The sequence below is a fragment of the Henckelia pumila genome, chromosome 2 (genome assembly GCF_033568475.1).
Source record: "Henckelia pumila isolate YLH828 chromosome 2, ASM3356847v2, whole genome shotgun sequence".
NCBI lineage: Eukaryota > Viridiplantae > Streptophyta > Magnoliopsida > Lamiales > Gesneriaceae > Henckelia > Henckelia pumila.
This window is the reverse complement of record NC_133121.1, coordinates 105,800,238-105,816,913: the sequence shown is the minus strand read 5'-3', so window position 1 is coordinate 105,816,913 and position 16,676 is coordinate 105,800,238. Positions and strand designations below refer to the sequence as shown.

Sequence of the window (16,676 nt, the reverse complement as noted above, 5' to 3'; positions counted from 1 at the left end):
ACAAAGATGTTTAAAACATTATAAGTAAACATAATAATAATATCAAATTAAAAATATACAGAACAATTTATTATTCATTTATATATATTAGATTAGATATTCATATTTTTATCACATTTTACACATCTTGCATTCATGTCATCTATGACACCACCAACATCTAAAGATAAGAGATGGTACGTTGGCGTTGACAATTTTCTCTTTGTTTTCTCTTTTCATAACTATTTAATTTAATTATCAAAATAATATTTTTCTCGTCATTGATAACCACTAATAATTTAAAAAAACATCAAAAAAAATTCGATTTTATTGATAAATTTTGTGAAACAAAACTTTTATTTTGATCACTATTATTATTTTTATTATAAATATAAACATAATTGATTAATATCATCATCGATAAAGATGTAAGAGCTTAAAAAAACTGCATAAACACGTAATATGTGCATCCAAAACAAGCATAAATTATTGTTCGAATAAAATTATGGTTTCCAATTCCATTTGTATATTTTTTTGCTGATAAACGTGTGCTTTTAATAATGTAATAACGTTGGATTTGTCGATTTCTTGGACGAATCGAAATCCTATACCGAATCATTGAAAATTTAATGGAAGTTTCAAACTCAGATGAGGTGATGAACTACGGCCGGGCCCGCGTACGACTTGGTTGGGCCCGGCCCTCTCACATGAATCATCTCCGTTAAGTTAGCGTACAAATCAAGAAATATTTTTGAAACAAACGGGAAGAAGGAAATCAACCAACGAGCCGAGCAGCGATCCTCTGATCAAACCTCGGCAATGTTCGCAAAACGCTTGTTTCTCAAGGCTACTCATCGTCACCTGGTATCGCATCGCAATTTCATCCATTTTAGAATTCATTGATTCTCTTGCGTAGATTGAGTGATCAATGGGGTTTTGTTGCATGTGAAGCTCGAATCAAGAGCTCATCAGTTGCGTATCTTTGTTTGATTGCGTGTGTGGATTGACTTTGTGACGGAGCAGGGAGCGCATTTCCCGTGTATTTTTCTGTTGAAATTTGATTTGTCCTTTCGTTTTCTTGATTATCTCCTTTCGTTTTTTTTGTTCAGCATCATGAAAAGAGTTCGTTGACGTCAGAGGACGTTGATTTTAGTGTCAATGTACACTATGGTATACCATCCACGGCAACGATTCTCGCCTTTGATCCAATTCAACGACTATTGGCTCTCGGGACTCTGTAAGTCTACGGTCTACCACCTTCGTTTTTTAATTCGAGATATTGAGGCAGAGATGTGTGCGGGTTGTTAATGAATGCATGTATTAATGTGAATACAAGTAGCGATGGCTGTAATGAACGCTGGACACCCGTGAAACTGTGTTAAAACTCTGTAGGATCATGTCCAAACGATGTGAAAGTTTAGACTTAATAATGAGAGGGGGTTGACTCAATCTAGCTAGTTTATAAATGTGGATTGTGTTTATCCTCATTTTGATTTTATTGAAGTATCCATTTATTAATTGATTCACTGCATCAAATTTTAAATTTTTCCATCAAGATATCAATGACGGGGCTTTGGTTGGGTTATGTCTGTAATGATATCTAAGATGACCTCATATTAGGTTCCAGATTTGCCCATATTATTATTTAGCTGTTGTTACTTCAAGAAATGATCATTTGTCTTAGTTCGATTATGCACCATCTAGAGGGTGAAAATATCAATATATAATGATCACTAGCTGTCTAACTAGCAACTGCAAATATATGTTTGAGCCTTTGCGCCGTCGTTAACACTGTTTCTCCATGGTATGCAGGGATGGCAGGATCAAAGTAATTGGTGGTGATAACATTGAAGGTCTTCTAATTTCCCCAAAGCTATTACCTTACAAATACTTGGAGGTGTGTCTTAAATTCATACTAATTCTCAACCTTGAGCATTTGGCATGAAACGTGCTTTGGATATTTGAACATTATTTATAATATACATGCTATGTCTAATCGTGTATGAGGATTAGATTATGGTAATCAATCGACAGATTCAGCGCCGAAAGCAATTAATTTGTGTATTAAGTTAACTTCCTTCTTTATTTCTTATCATCAGGCATTTATGTTAACATCCTCTTGTGTTTTGCAAAATCATTTTATCCGTGTATATTTTCAGGAACTCGCGTTACTGATTTGGCTTGCTGTGTTCATTCATTCAAAGTTATATACATGCTTTTCATCTGGTGTTTATCGGGTTGATTGTCGTTTTCTTCCATCCTGCCAGCTTTCCAACTTTGAGTGTTTCTAAATTATTGTCTCCATGAACTGCTTGGTCCTTCTTTAGATTTTCATTTGTCGTAGTCTCTCCTTGTTATATAGACTTGGTTATGGAGCTATTTATTGCTTCTTTTCTAATGTACTAGTTATGGACTGAATTTTGTTTGTGAGTTGGGAATAAGAGTCAGAAAATTCCACACGACGATGCTTACCTGATTCAAGTAACTTTAAAAGTTTTGGAAGAAAAGAGGCATGGATGAAAAATTAGAGATCTTCTGCTTGTTCTATCTTCCTTCATTGGTTAATGACATTGCAATACATATATCAGATTTGAAAGTTCACAATATTCAGAGTGACGGAATCAGTCTGTAATCTAATTATATTTATTTCTTTTTTGACAGTTTCTTCAGAATCAAGGTATCTTAATTAGCATTATGAACGACAATGATATTCAGGTAAAACATAATTCTTTGATTCTACTCAGTTGAATGTTTGAGGAGATTTTGAAAATCATGACGAATTAAAGATTTGAGATAGTATTATTTCATGTATGATTTTTTGATGAAAATAGATAAAGTCGTTGACTTGATACTTAGAATGCTGATTTGACTTGTGGAAGGGAGGAATGATGGAGAAAAGAGAAAAATGTTTATCAGAAAACGGGTCAGAAAAAATGTCAAATTTAATTGGAGAGAAATCTGAGTTGACATGCTGGGAATATAATTGTAGAAAAGGGGACGGAGAATCCACCTTTTTCTGCAAAGATTGCTTTGTGCTTTGGGGCCAAAATGGTGGTTTATTTTGTTCCACAAACTTTTATAAAATTTTTCAATGAAAAATAAAATGAACATGGCTTTAGCATTAAAGACATTAATATTTGTGACTATTGAACTAAGGATTATACTATAAAGTATTTAAGCCTTTGCCTTTGCTATATGTTAGGTACAGGTCAAAACATTTCTATTGAAGCACAATTGAAAATTCTATTTTGTCTAATAGGCTTCTAGTTTGGCTGCAAATAACTCTTTATTACATCGGAACAGGTTTAGGAACTGAAATGATTTAACAAATTTCTATTATAGTGGAAATAAAAAATTACATGAATGTTTCTCTCAATTGCAGATCTGGAATCTGGAGAGCAGGTCCATAACTTGTAGTTTGCAGTGGGAATCCAACATAACCGCTTTTTCTGTCATCAATGGATCTTCCTTTATGTACGATAATGAACATGTGATATTTCCATTCCACAGAGTAGTTGTTGGCCTACTGGGATTGGAATTGGCTTTGTGATAAATGACTTCTTCTTTTCTGTGACAGCTATGTTGGCGATGAGTACGGATTAATGTCTGTTCTGAAGTATGATGCATCTTGTGAACAGCTTCTGCAGTTGCCTTATCATCTATCTATGGATTCACTTTCTGGTAATCACCACAAAAATTCAATAAATATTGCTTCAAGCCATCAAGTAAATTTGTAGATTTGTGCATCTGCTTAAAAATGTTTTCTAGTTTTCAAATTCCACTAAACTACTTCTAGGTTGCATCATTTCTTTTTGTTTTTTGAAGAACTGTCCTTGTTAGTTTTGAAGAACTCTTGATAACTTGATTATACGAGCGTTTATCACTACCTTAGAAAAGCCAAGCTTCCGCAGAAGTTCCAAGCTTTTAAGAACGCAAGTAAACACATGTTAATGTCTTTCCTTAGGATGGAGTTGTGCTAAGGATACCGTAAAATGCTAAAAGATGCTTGAGAAAGAGAGCACTTTTGATTTCCTGTAGAGGATTGATTCAAATTTGGATGTATGTAGGAAACTGCTCGCTATGAACCCTTAAACAGTCATTTGCAGAGGTGAGACGAGAAGAGAGCAGGAAACAACCAACGATGAATCCATCACACACTAAATCAAACCCTTTACTTGTCAGAAATTCTGCTCTTGCAGCAACAGAGAAGATGGTGGCCATGACCCTCAATTCAAGGAGAAAATATTATGCGATTATTTTAAAAAACCGAATCATACCTGAGAGACAGGAGCTCCACGGCAAGCCTATTGGCTGAAAAACAGAGAGCATAGCTTCACAACATGGCACAAGTGGCAGAATCTGAGTTCGGAAAGGCTGTTAGGGTTGTGCTTATGATTGCTTTGAACAGAGAATCTAAAAGATACTTGACATTGCATGAGATCTGAAGATTTGTTTTTATTGGGAAAAATAATTTGATGGTTTGATTATGCATATATCTAGGCATATTCATTTATTTATTTGTTATGAATGTTTTCTTTTTTAAGTGCATCATTGTAATCTTGTGTTTATGAATCCTCTCCTTAGTGGAATGAAAAGTAATCGAGAATAATTCAAAAAGGAAAAAAAAAAACTCTTGCTGCTAGGGCATATATAAATCTAATTATTATAGGTGAGTTATGAAGACATTTGTTCAAGGAACAGTTGAGGTTTCTAACTATTTTATTGTTTCATTAGTTGAATGAAAAAATATTCTGTTCCTTTTTAACAAAATTTGAATGCTACACTTATGCTACTTGTTGTGTACTTGTACATTTAAATGAGATCACATTGTGTACCTTACGCCATGTTTTCCGATAACTGACAGAAGCAGCAAAATATCCATTTGCTTATCGTCAACCTGTAGTTGGAGTTCTTCCACAACCTTGTTCTTCAGGAAATAGGCAAGATGAGTCTCTAATTCTTTTATCTGTGTTTCTTGACTATGTGCATTTTATTTTCCATGAATAGGAATAAATTTGCATTTAATTTTCTCATATTTGAATTTGGTGGTTTATTTTCAATGGTAGACCTGAATACTAATATGCAATTGTTGATTCAATGGTTAGGCATATCTGAAAAAGTGAGTTGATGGAGCATATTAAGGTCCCTTGTAGACCCTCTTTATTATAAGTAACAGGTGCTATTAACAATTTTTTTTAATGGTCTGCTGCGTGAAATGGATTTCTATGATTATCTCCACCTGGCGTGGGCATTACATGCTAAAGGGATTTTTGACTATTTGTATAGTAAAACAATTCCATATTTGATATATTATTTTAATTTAAGGGATGTGTGCGAAGGCTAAAGGTTTGTTTTTTTCCATTTGGTGCCGAGTGAAATAGCTTTCATGGGTACACGATGACAAGAAAACTGTAATGCAGGGAGTAAACCATTATAAACTAACAAGAATGATACTACTTTTGCAGGTTAATAATTGCATATGAGAGTGGGCTCATCATACTTTGGGATGTCACTCACTCGCATATTATTGATGTTCGAGGTGATAAGGTCCTCCAATTGAAAAGTGAGGTTGTTTCTAAAAATACTTTGGATGCCAGTAATGCGGATGAAACATCTTCCACTGATTTAGAGGAGAAGGAGATCAGTTCTCTTTGCTGGGCTTCTAATGATGGGTCCGTTCTTGCTGTGGGATATGTAGATGGCGATATTTTATTTTGGAATGGTTTTAAAGCAACATCTCAGAAGGAGCAAAAATATGGGTTCTCAAAGAATGTTGTTAAACTGCAGTTGTCATCTTCTCCAAAGAGGCTCCCCGTTGTTGTCTTACACTGGATGGCTGAGAACAAATCTAAAAATCAAGTTGATGGTCAGCTACTTATTTATGGTGGTGATGGGATAGGATGTGAAGAAATTGTAACGGTGGGTTATCAACTTGGTACTTGACAGAAATTACATCCAGTCTCTACTACATAATCCAACAATGATCACTGAATGAGTTTTTAATGTTGGTGAAATAGGATTAAATATCCTTATTTATTGGATGTTGATTTCCTAATATTTGGATTCTTTCCCATAGAATTTGAAGTTTCACATGATAAAAGCCTCGAGTTTCAATAACCTTTTCCTTGAGGCCGTGAAATAGCATAATGTTACACAAACAAGGACAAATAGAAGTTTTTTATGTGGGTCTGTTTTGTCAGGAGCGATACTTCTCTGGAGCCATAAAAAGGACAGACTACAAGACTGGGTATTGAGTTTCCTGTAAAATCTTAGTTGGGAATGATGCTTGTCTCATAATTTTTTGCTACTAATTCTTTCAACATTGTTGATGAATTAAGTTTGCTATACATTTTTTTTGAAAACCAAATGCTGCTTGTACAATGACAGAGGCTCCTGTACATTTTAGTCCGATGCACTTTAAGTGTATACAATCTTCTGGTATAGAAGTTTGTACCAATCAAGACACTTACACACTATAAGTTGGTTAGGTTGTTCTCATATATTCTTTTGGACTTTCCAGGTTCTAAGTCTTGAATGGACATCTGGAACGGAAGTACTAAGATGCATAGGTCGTGTGGACCTCACTCTCGCCAGTTCCTTTGCCGACATGATCATAGCACCATCTTCTGCTACAACCAGGAGCAAAGAAGACACTGCTCTGTTTGTATTGTCAAACGATGGACAGATGCTTATTTTTGAAAGTGCCACTCTTTCTTCCTCATCATTGCAACGTCGGAAGGAGATACCTTCCTCAGCCGTAAAGTTTCCTGTTTGCATACAAACTGTCGATCCCTTGATGACTGTTGCGGAGCTTTTTTATTTATATGGAAGTAGAAGAAGACAATCTACGGTAATATATTTCTGTGGCACAGCATAAATAAAATTTTTTATTGATTTCTGTTGGTCGTTTTTATGCTATCTCAATCTTGCATAATAGTTTGTGCGTCTATGCTGATACAGATTGTTGAAATGACGAATTACCGTTCAACACAAACATTGCCTGGGGCTAAAAAATGGCGTCTTACAGGGGGTGTTGGAAATCACATTTCCTTTGCTAAGGATAACAAGGTTGACAAACTGTACATAGCTGGTTATCAGGATGGCTCAGTTCGAATATGGGATGCTACTTATCCGGTCTTTTCACTCATTTGTGTTTTAACTGCTGAGGTTTGTGATAATTAGAGGAAATTTTTAGAGTTACAGAAGAAATAGTCTTTAACTTATGTTTCATGGCTTTAACATTTTCTTTCTATGTATATCCATTGCTTCTGTTGAGTTATATTGGACGAATGTCAGGCTTGCGGTGAGAGTATGGCTAATTCTGGCGCTCCAGTGTCAAAAATGGATTTTTGCTCCTCCACTTTGAGATTAGCAGTGGGCAATGAATGTGGTCTGGTCAGAAATGTTTTTGATCATTCATAGACTCAGTCTAACTTCATGCTTTGCTTATTCTTTTCTGTATTTTGCGTTTTGCAGGTCATACTTTACAATCTATCTCGCAGCAAGGATTTTAGCTTCCATTATGTCACAGAAACCAAACATGAAGGTGATATAAATTTGCTGGCGATAGTTTTTTTCTGGAAGCTTTCGTAACCAATTTATTTTTGTTTTTTTACCATTTTATTTCCACAAACTGTTTTTTTCTCAATCCCTGATAAAAGGATGTCTGGCTCATCTTAGCTAAACATATAAGAAGATGTTTTGAATTGTTGTAAGAATTTTATGATTTTTGGTGAAATATTTTGAAGACGTTGAGCATCTGAACTTGTTTTACAGTTAGTAATTCTGCTCAAGTTGAAGGACCTTGGTGTGAAGCTGTGATTAACCTTCATAAGTCAGGTGTTCAAGAGCTGAAATTTACAAATGAAGGCACCAAACTTATTGTTGGTTACGAATTACTCAAAGTGAGTAGTATTCCAGTTAATAGTTGATTTACCATTCATATTTTGTGCCTGAGCACATGATGTGATTTACTACTCCCTTTGCTAGAACCCACTGAATGGAAAAATGCTTATGTTACCCTGCTTTTGGAGAGAAGTCTCTGGATCATGACATTTGCCTCCCAAGTGTTTTTATCATGTTGTTTCTTAATTATTTGTAATGCCTATGGTCCAATGTTTTGTTACAGATTGCAGTGCTAGACTTAAATTCATGGTCTCTTGCATTGATAGCGGACTCCATATCCAGCCTTAACGCGCCTATAGTATCTGTACTCTTGGAAGCTTTTGTTAATGGTTCCGTTAAGAACACAAATGAGTCTGCACCGATAATGCCAGATTGCCATACTGGGGAACTGATTTTTGTATTAACCAAGAATGCAAATATCTATGTCCTCAATGCTATTACAGGCAGCATGATTAACACGAAACCTCTACACTTGAAGAAAGAGTCATCTGCATTATCTATGTACATTATAGGTAAGTATGTCCTATCAACAATATTTTTTCTTTCCTCACTTTGACTTGATCCACTATTTACTAATTTTACATTGTGGGCTAGTAAATCATTATGATAATTTTTGTATTCTTTGGCTTCTTCGTAATTTACTTATTTATTATTCAGAAAGCCACAGACGATTTTTCCAGACTGCAAATGAAGAGCAGATTCTCAAGGATGATGCTGTGATTGAAGGTCATTCCCAGAATGATGCTGCTCAAGGGAGTGAGAAATGTGAAACTGACACCCACTCTTCAAATAAAAAACCCCCTGGAGAAATTATAAGGGAATCCTTGTTTTTACTCTGTTGTGAAGATGCATTACGTATGTACTCGGCAAAGTCTGTGATTAATGTGGGTATCCAGTTCCGCTTTTACGCATATTGTTTATTTTTGTTCTCTCGCAAAATAAAATAAATCAATATTTCTTACTAGGGGGAAAATAAATCTATACATAAAGTCAAACTTGTGAAGCCCTGTTGTTGGACTTCTCTACTAAGGAAAGATGAAAAGGTTTGTGGACTGGTAGTGTTCTATCAGACTGGGGAGCTCGAAATCAGGTAAATCACTTTATTTCAAATTGTTCTTGCCAAAATTTTTTGGGAAACCTGCAGCACAGCTTTAGATCTTGTGGAAACTCTTAAGCTATCGTAGTTGCCATTTTTCTGCAGATCAGTGACTGATCTAAAAATGGTGAAAGAATATTCTTTAATGTCAGATTTACGATGGAACTTTCACGCAAACATGGAAAGGACATTTAGTTCTACAGATAATGGGCAGATTACGATGGTAAGTTGGTAACACTAACAGGATGTCCTAACGTAGCTAAACATAACCATTTGAAATCTCAAACATGAGTGGCAATTTAGAAGATATCATGAATAGCTGTATGCGCACTGCTTTTCGTTTTTATTTTCTTTGAAAATTTGGATTGCATTGTGGCACTTCTTCAATAATGTCTTCTACCACCGAGTATTTGTCGCAGGCAAATGGGTGTGAAGTAGCATTCATTTCTCTACTGACAAGCAAAAGCGACTTCTGGTATGGTTAATATGTCCATGTAGCTAATTTTGTTTTACTCGTGCTTTCATTGGAATCGACCTAAGAAATTGTGTTTTCTGCCCGTTAAAAGATGGGAAAAGAAATCAGCATATATATACTGAACATGATGAATGACACTTTCCAGGATTCCAGGTTCCTTGCCTAACCTTCATGATGAAGTATTTGCAGCTGCAGCTGACACTGCAATTAGTGTTTCTTCAAAGTCTAAGTTAAAACAGGTTTCAATAACTTGTACTGTTTGTTATAACATGCTGAGGCCTTAATGGTATAATCTTATTGACTCTCTGTGGAGATGCAGGGTGCGAATCCTGGGATTTTAGGTGTTGTTGTTAAAGGGTTGAAGGGAAAGAAATCGAGCAAATTGGCTAATATTTCTTCCACTTCTAAGAATGAGTTTAGCCATCTAGAAGACATCTTCATGAGGAATCCATTCCTGGAACCATCAATGACTACAAGTGAACAGGAAGCTTGTGAGCTTACGATAGGTTTCACCCTTCTCCTCTTCTTTGAGGATTTTAAGACGCGTAGCTTTAATCCTTTATGCTGTTTTTGAATTGAAATATTTGATTTAAGCAATGAAACTAGAGGAATTGATTTAGAATAATATGTTGTCATTATTTAACAACCTGAGTCGATTTCGATTAATAATACGACATATTCTATTCTTGGATTCTTCCTCTTTTGCACTTATGCACGGATGTTATCCGCTATGCTCTATAACTTACGGTAGATTTACACAGATGACATTGAAATTGATGACGTGGTGCCTTCGGAATCTACCCTATCCCATGAAGTAGATCACAAAAATAAAGGTAATTAAGAAGATATTGCTTTTGTTGGTCTTGGTTCGGTTACCCTTTGGAGCAACTATTTATGTTTCTTTAATCGTGTAGACAAGAAAACTGAACGAGAAAAATTGTTTGATGGTGGTGCTGATGTTAAGCCCAGAGTTAGAACAAGGGAAGAAATTGAAGCTATTTACAGGAAAACTGGGGTAATTTGAATCTGGATTCTGGTTATTCTTTGAGCTATGACTTCCACCTGGTTGGAGCCATCTAAATAACTGCACTGCGTCATCCGTATTTTTAATTCCAGGATGCCTCATCAGTAGCTGGAGAAGCAAGAAACAAGCTTTTGGAGCGACAAGAAAAACTTGAGGTGAATTTACTTGTAGTAAAAAACTCAAGTAACACACGAGAACTGACTTATGGTGAATTAAAGATTCTAGTGAATAAAAAATCCCTTACTGTCATGGATAATAATTGTGATATCCAACTCCAAAACATGGTTATCGTTTTCCTTTAATGGTCTGAATTATGATGTTTCGTGTACTTTAGCTATTCCAAGGGTCCACACCACAGTCATTTAACATTGCAATTTTCTTCAGAAAACCAGGAGGCAAACTGAAGAATTGCAAAATGAAGCTAAAGAATTTGCATCATTGACGGATGAGCTTGTCAGGGTAATGGAAAATCGGAAATGGTATCATATATGACAGGTGTGTACAAGGTAACTCCATAGCTACCGATAGATTCCCCATGTAATATGTCCATTTCAAGGGTAAATAACTTCTTTGTCAAAATGCAGAAGGCCGATCATCATCGTTCCCTCGTATGAAGGTGCTGATATTCAAGAGCAAACAAGTGCCAACCAATTCCCTTTTTCCTACACTGGGAAGATGGTTTCTTTGCCTTCAACTTGTTTATAATCTCTGTAATTGACCATATTGTGTCCATGTTATTAAATCATTCAAGAACCAATATATATCACTTTACTACAACTGTTTTGAGGAGCACCAGTGAAGTGTTTAAATTTCTTCCTTTTCTTCCCCAAATGAAATGTAATGTTTTACTCAGATGTCTTTTCACAGCATACGGTGTGCGTATCCTTTGTAAATCCTTAGATTTTACATCTTTATAATGGTGGAGAATGGAAAATATGTATTTTGTTTTATATTTTTGGATCAACTGGATTTTGGAGTTTGAAGAAATTTGTGAGATATCGACCCGTTATGGTCTATGGAGACATAATGTTTTCTTGAAAATTTGGAGAAAAAAAAAATCGAGAAAAGTAGTTGCATGAATAGTAAAATTTGCATCTTTTGAAAATTAAATTTTAAAATCTGATGATTTTTTATTTTGAGCAAACAACTATCAAATTAATATGAAAAATCTGCAAAACAATACTTTACCATAAAATTCAATATTTAATTGACCTCAACGCTGGCCTGATTCTGTTTATGGTTAAACTTATTTCTAGCTAAGTACTGGTCCTAATTGTGTGCCGCCTCTTTAAATAGTAAATACCTATTATTTGCGCTAATTAATTGTGCTGACATCGTTATTATATATTGACTTCACTCTCTCTTCCATTTAATTATTTTTATTTTTGGTCTTCGTTTGACTTGCATTAACTCCAAGTCTCCAACTTTTTTTTTGCTTTCTCCAAGATGAGATTACGAGGATAATTGACCTCATACTCTCATACATAAAATAATAGGGGGAAAAAAAGAAAAAAAAAAGGGAAAAAAACATAAAATTATAGTTATAGTAATTATGATAAATTTTGTCCAATATGTTTACTTTTTCATGATTTTGATCCATTATTATATTATCAAATTTCAATTTTCATATGCAATTTTAGTTTTTTTTATGTGAGTGTTAACGTGACGTGTCAGCCTCATATTATCATTAAATTTGTGTTAAATCAGCGCTATATATAAAAAGATTAAATTTGCAAAAAAAAAAAAAACATATATAGTTTATAAACTAAAAAATGATAAATAGAATCAACATTGTGAAAGTCAAAATATACTGACAAAAAATATAATATTTCCTGTTTTTATCCAACTCTAGTTTCAGTTTTTTCCCCATAAAATTTGTCATATCTCGGGTTTGATGTTTGTCTAAAAATTGCATTCATCCTTGGAAATAAATATTAAAAAAAATTACCCCAAGTTGTTAAGGTTGATAACTAGAATAAGTGATGGGGTAGCTAGCTGTTCTAGAACGTTAATTTTACGCTTGAGAACGAATACATTTAACAAGTGTGGTGTTCCCATTGGCTGGAATTTTACAAGTATGCAACCTTTTCTCCCAAGAAATTGAAAATTCAAAGCTTGTGTTTGTGCACAAGAAATGTGCAAATTTCTTGTCAATGATAACAAAGTAAGCGGTGATCACCTAGGATTCTATATCATAAACAAACACTCAAAAAGTCAAAGAAAATTAATAATGGGAATACAATTAAGGCAATCACATTGGCAAAAGCATTCATTTTAATACTTCAACCAAATATTTATACTCGAGGAAATCATAAATAGCTAGAAATGTCAGCTATAAATTTATCAGTAATATTCATTGATTAGCACCAACAGCTACATATTTAATTTAGTAGCATCCACAAGAAAAAAAGAAAAAAAGGAGCTATGTTAAATTTTACTAAGCACTTATAACTATCACTTAAAACTTGAAGCACAAAATATTTATTAATATATCTCCTCTAGCACTAAATAAGTTAAATTAACCATGGAGTTTTCTTTGAAAGCTAATTACTTATACTCACAACTAGTTAATCTTTCATTCCTTAATCACTACAACTAATTTCTTTCATAATCACATATTACATATCTCCTTCTACACATTACACATCAAACAAATCAAACATGCATCATATATATTATTTGAATTGTAAAAGATTCTTAGTTTTTTTTTTCGATCGACATGTTTCGTCCACGTAAAATCGTCATTAAACTTAATGATATTGTATGATCACATGTCTTGATCTCTTCTAAGCTTATGCAAGAGAGCTGTGATTAGGGAATCCCTTTTCTCAGCCCTAGCTTCTTCCCTAATCTTCCATTGTTCTTCCCTTTCCCTCCATCTTTTGTCCATCATCAACCTCTCATTTTCCAATGCCTCCATTGTTTGTCTCCACTCCATTTCTCTTGCTCTCCTTTCTTCTTCCCTTTCCTCATAAGCTTTCAGCCACCGGATCTCCATTTGTACTTGCTTATTCATGAAACCCTCCATTATTTCCTTTATCCCATTCATCATGACATTATTCATCGACTGATTATTGTTGATGTTGTTCCCACTAGGAGGGTTTCCCTTCATTATTATTTTCCTTTTCTTTTTCGGGCCGCCGCCGGATTTCTCCTCTTCGCTCTCTTCTTTAAGGTCATCCTCCTCGTCGGAAGAGAACTGCAGCGCCGCCTTTCTCTTGGAGGAGGAGGAGGAGGAGGCGGCGGCGGCTCCGCCGGCTTCGGCCTCTAGCCACATTATTCTCTGCATTCTTGCAGCAAATATCACTTTCAGGTCATTGTAAAATGGAAAGGAGTGTTGCTTCATGGCTTCTGTCTCCATTGCTTCACACCCCTAAAAATTAATCAATTCAATATACATGCAAATATATATAAGATCTCCAACATACATATATATATATATATATCCGGAAAAAAAATCTGAATTTATCACTCAAATTAATTAAACTATTATAAATTACACAGAATTTATAAGATTCACTAACCAATGACTTCAAGATTCTTGATATTAATTCATGATTCATTGCAAACAAATAATTATTAAGAAAACAAATCTTGATCTAATTTTTTACGCTTTATAAGTTTAATATATCATTTAACCTCAAGAAAACCTTAGCTAAAATGAACCCTTCTCATTCTCATTCTCATTTCATGCTTATGAACCACAAGAAAATCATTGGTTTAATTATCATAAAAAAATTAAATCACACACATATACATATATATATGATACCTTGAATCGGGTGACGAGATTTTTCCACTTTCCCTTGCACTGGTGAGGGCTTCTGGAGAAGCCCTTTTCTTTCATCCGGGTGGAAACCAGCTCCCACAAAATCTTGTTACGTTTGTTTTCCATGAAATTGGAGTCTAATTCCGCCCGAATCATCAACAGATCCCGGGTTTCTTGAATACTCCATTGAGGAAACCTGTCCCCTCCCACACTAGCATACGACTGCAGATTCTGATCCATAACATATATATATATATATATAACTATAGAGATTAAAAAACAAACCCAAGAATATAATCAATCCATCAATCAATGGCGCCCCAAGGAAATAATAAACATTAGTTTTTTTTTTTCTTTCTGTAACATCAATAATGTGAAAATAAGGCTACAAGTCAAACAAGTTTCAGAAATCAAGAAAATGAAAGGAAAAATGAATGTAAATATATATATAGTTCGTTTAATTTCTTTTTGGTTTTTTTCCTTCTTCTGCACAGTTTTCTCCCTTAATGGGTCTCATCTATCTCCCTACGCGGAAACCCATTTTTCTTTTTACATTATATATATATGTATATGTGCATCGTTTTCTTTGGGTCTCGTAAATTTGTTCACACGGCGTATCAGTGTCGTCATGCTGATGACTTAGAGACAAAGGTCAAACCAACAGATGCTGTGTATTTTTAATTAGATTTTAATTTAATCAATGATTGTGACCTTAAAAAATTAATTTAATATCTTTCGTAAACTACCATAATTCTTTATACGATATTCTTCTTACATTGGTTACGTTTGTTTGTTTATTTGTTTTTTTTACGAGATAACTTCACGGATTTTTTCCTCTTAGATAAATTGACTTCATCAGTGTATAAATAAAAAAATAATAATTTTGACATAAAATGTAATATTTTTTTACGGATAAGATTTCGCACTATTATTATATGTAAAGTGTATTAATTTCATTTAAACAGTTTTCACGTATTAGATAACGTAGGTTTTCTTTAATATAATAAATTAACTTATATTTTAATTATACTCATATCATATATATGAATCGTGATAGATTTAGGGACATGAATAAAAACAACAATACACGATTAGATATTTTATGGTCAATTGCTTAAGGCATGTAGCCTCGTTCACATTACATATCGATCTCATCACTAAAGAATAGATAAAACTAAAATTTCCCCAATTCACAAATTTTCTAAATACCAAATTGATAATTTTATTTGGTCAAAATCAAACAAGGAAAGAGGAGATCTGTGTGTGTCATTTATAACTTAATCTGTGAGACGGTTTGAAAAGAATTTTGAGAAAAACTTTGTATTATTTTGGAGATATACATGTAGTTTGATAAATCTTATTATGTAGATGGATAATATATATGGCCTAAATTAGAAGAAAATAGACTAAATAGTAGTGGGGATTGTGTTAAACATATGCATATTTAATGTATCAGTTCATTAATTTATTGTACAACATGACATAGAGAGTAAATAATTGATAACGATATTATTTCAATGGTCAAAATTAAGTACCTGATATTCATCGATTTGCATTAAGCTAACTCAGACTGGACCGTACCGCAAGTGTTTATCAAATATAATTCTAAGTTATATTGATAAATAAGTTTTCTTACATGGGAGAATAATTAATTCATTTGCATGCGGACATGTATCGCGAAATATGTGAATATATATAATTAATATATAGTTATATATATACACAATTTTGTTATGTTGCCCACCTCCTGCCCACTTATGATGTGGCAATCATCCCGTAGATGAGATGAATCATATACAAATGGTTCATCCAATGGATGAGTGCCACCTCATAGGTGGACACGAAGGTGGGCACGGGAGGTGGACAGCATAGCAAAACTCATATATATATATATATATATATATATATATATGACAAAGCACATGTATTACATGCATGTACATATATTATAAACATCAATTTCTAAAAAACTTAATCTCATTTCAGTTTTAATACGTTTAAGTTGAATGAAAGAACCACTTTTTCTAACACAAGATTTCATTTGTTTTTATAAATATTAATAAATTAAAAAAACATGAATAAATATGAGATATAATAATTGATTATAATGAGATAATTATTTTTATTATATTATTTTGAATATCTTTATATAAGACACTTATGTCTTTGTAAGAAACCATTAATTATTGTAATTTTAGTAAATTTAATTTATGTTCCTTCGAACTTGAAATTTTTTTCAATAAATCTTAAATTTAATGTAATTCAATTCTTTTATTATTGTTTGACTTAAGATAATTAACATTGTAGTAAAATTTGAAAACATATGTATTAATCTGGCTTAGGCTTAAGGAAGATTGAAGCTTGACTTCAACACTTACGTTTCGTGCTTTTTAGAACTTTCATAAAAATTAACATTGTCTTCTCAAAA

At 33.6% G+C, this 16,676-nt stretch overlaps 2 protein-coding genes across 3 annotated transcripts; one reads left to right on the top strand and one right to left on the bottom strand.

The window, feature by feature from the left end:
• The first annotated feature begins 479 nt into the window (after positions 1 to 479).
• Positions 480 to 11,425, top strand: LOC140881099 (uncharacterized). 2 transcript variants are annotated; one of them, XM_073286127.1, is made up of 25 exons: positions 480 to 843; positions 1,089 to 1,216; positions 1,792 to 1,876; positions 2,641 to 2,694; positions 3,362 to 3,453; positions 3,557 to 3,660; positions 4,844 to 4,919; positions 5,445 to 5,898; positions 6,500 to 6,829; positions 6,940 to 7,146; positions 7,276 to 7,374; positions 7,456 to 7,525; positions 7,756 to 7,883; positions 8,108 to 8,396; positions 8,542 to 8,768; positions 8,850 to 8,974; positions 9,086 to 9,203; positions 9,400 to 9,455; positions 9,601 to 9,694; positions 9,775 to 9,961; positions 10,217 to 10,288; positions 10,370 to 10,470; positions 10,572 to 10,634; positions 10,864 to 10,974; positions 11,064 to 11,425. In XM_073286127.1, exons 1-24 carry the CDS (start codon positions 799 to 801, stop codon positions 10,969 to 10,971), a joined length of 3,312 nt encoding a protein of 1,103 aa, XP_073142228.1. In that variant the 5' UTR covers positions 480 to 798; the 3' UTR covers positions 10,972 to 10,974; positions 11,064 to 11,425. The 2 variants fall into 2 exon arrangements, with proteins under 2 accessions (XP_073142228.1, XP_073142226.1); XM_073286125.1 differs by having other exon boundaries at positions 10,864 to 10,985.
• A 1,548-nt stretch (positions 11,426 to 12,973) lies between these two features.
• Positions 12,974 to 14,750, bottom strand: LOC140884220 (trihelix transcription factor GT-3b-like). Its single transcript, XM_073290904.1, has 2 exons — positions 14,252 to 14,750; positions 12,974 to 13,852 (listed from the first exon to the last, which is right to left on the bottom strand). The coding sequence occupies exons 1-2, from the start codon at positions 14,486 to 14,488 to the stop codon at positions 13,247 to 13,249; spliced, it is 843 nt and encodes a 280-aa protein (XP_073147005.1). The 5' UTR covers positions 14,489 to 14,750; the 3' UTR covers positions 12,974 to 13,246.
• Between the last annotated feature and the right edge of the window lie 1,926 nt (positions 14,751 to 16,676).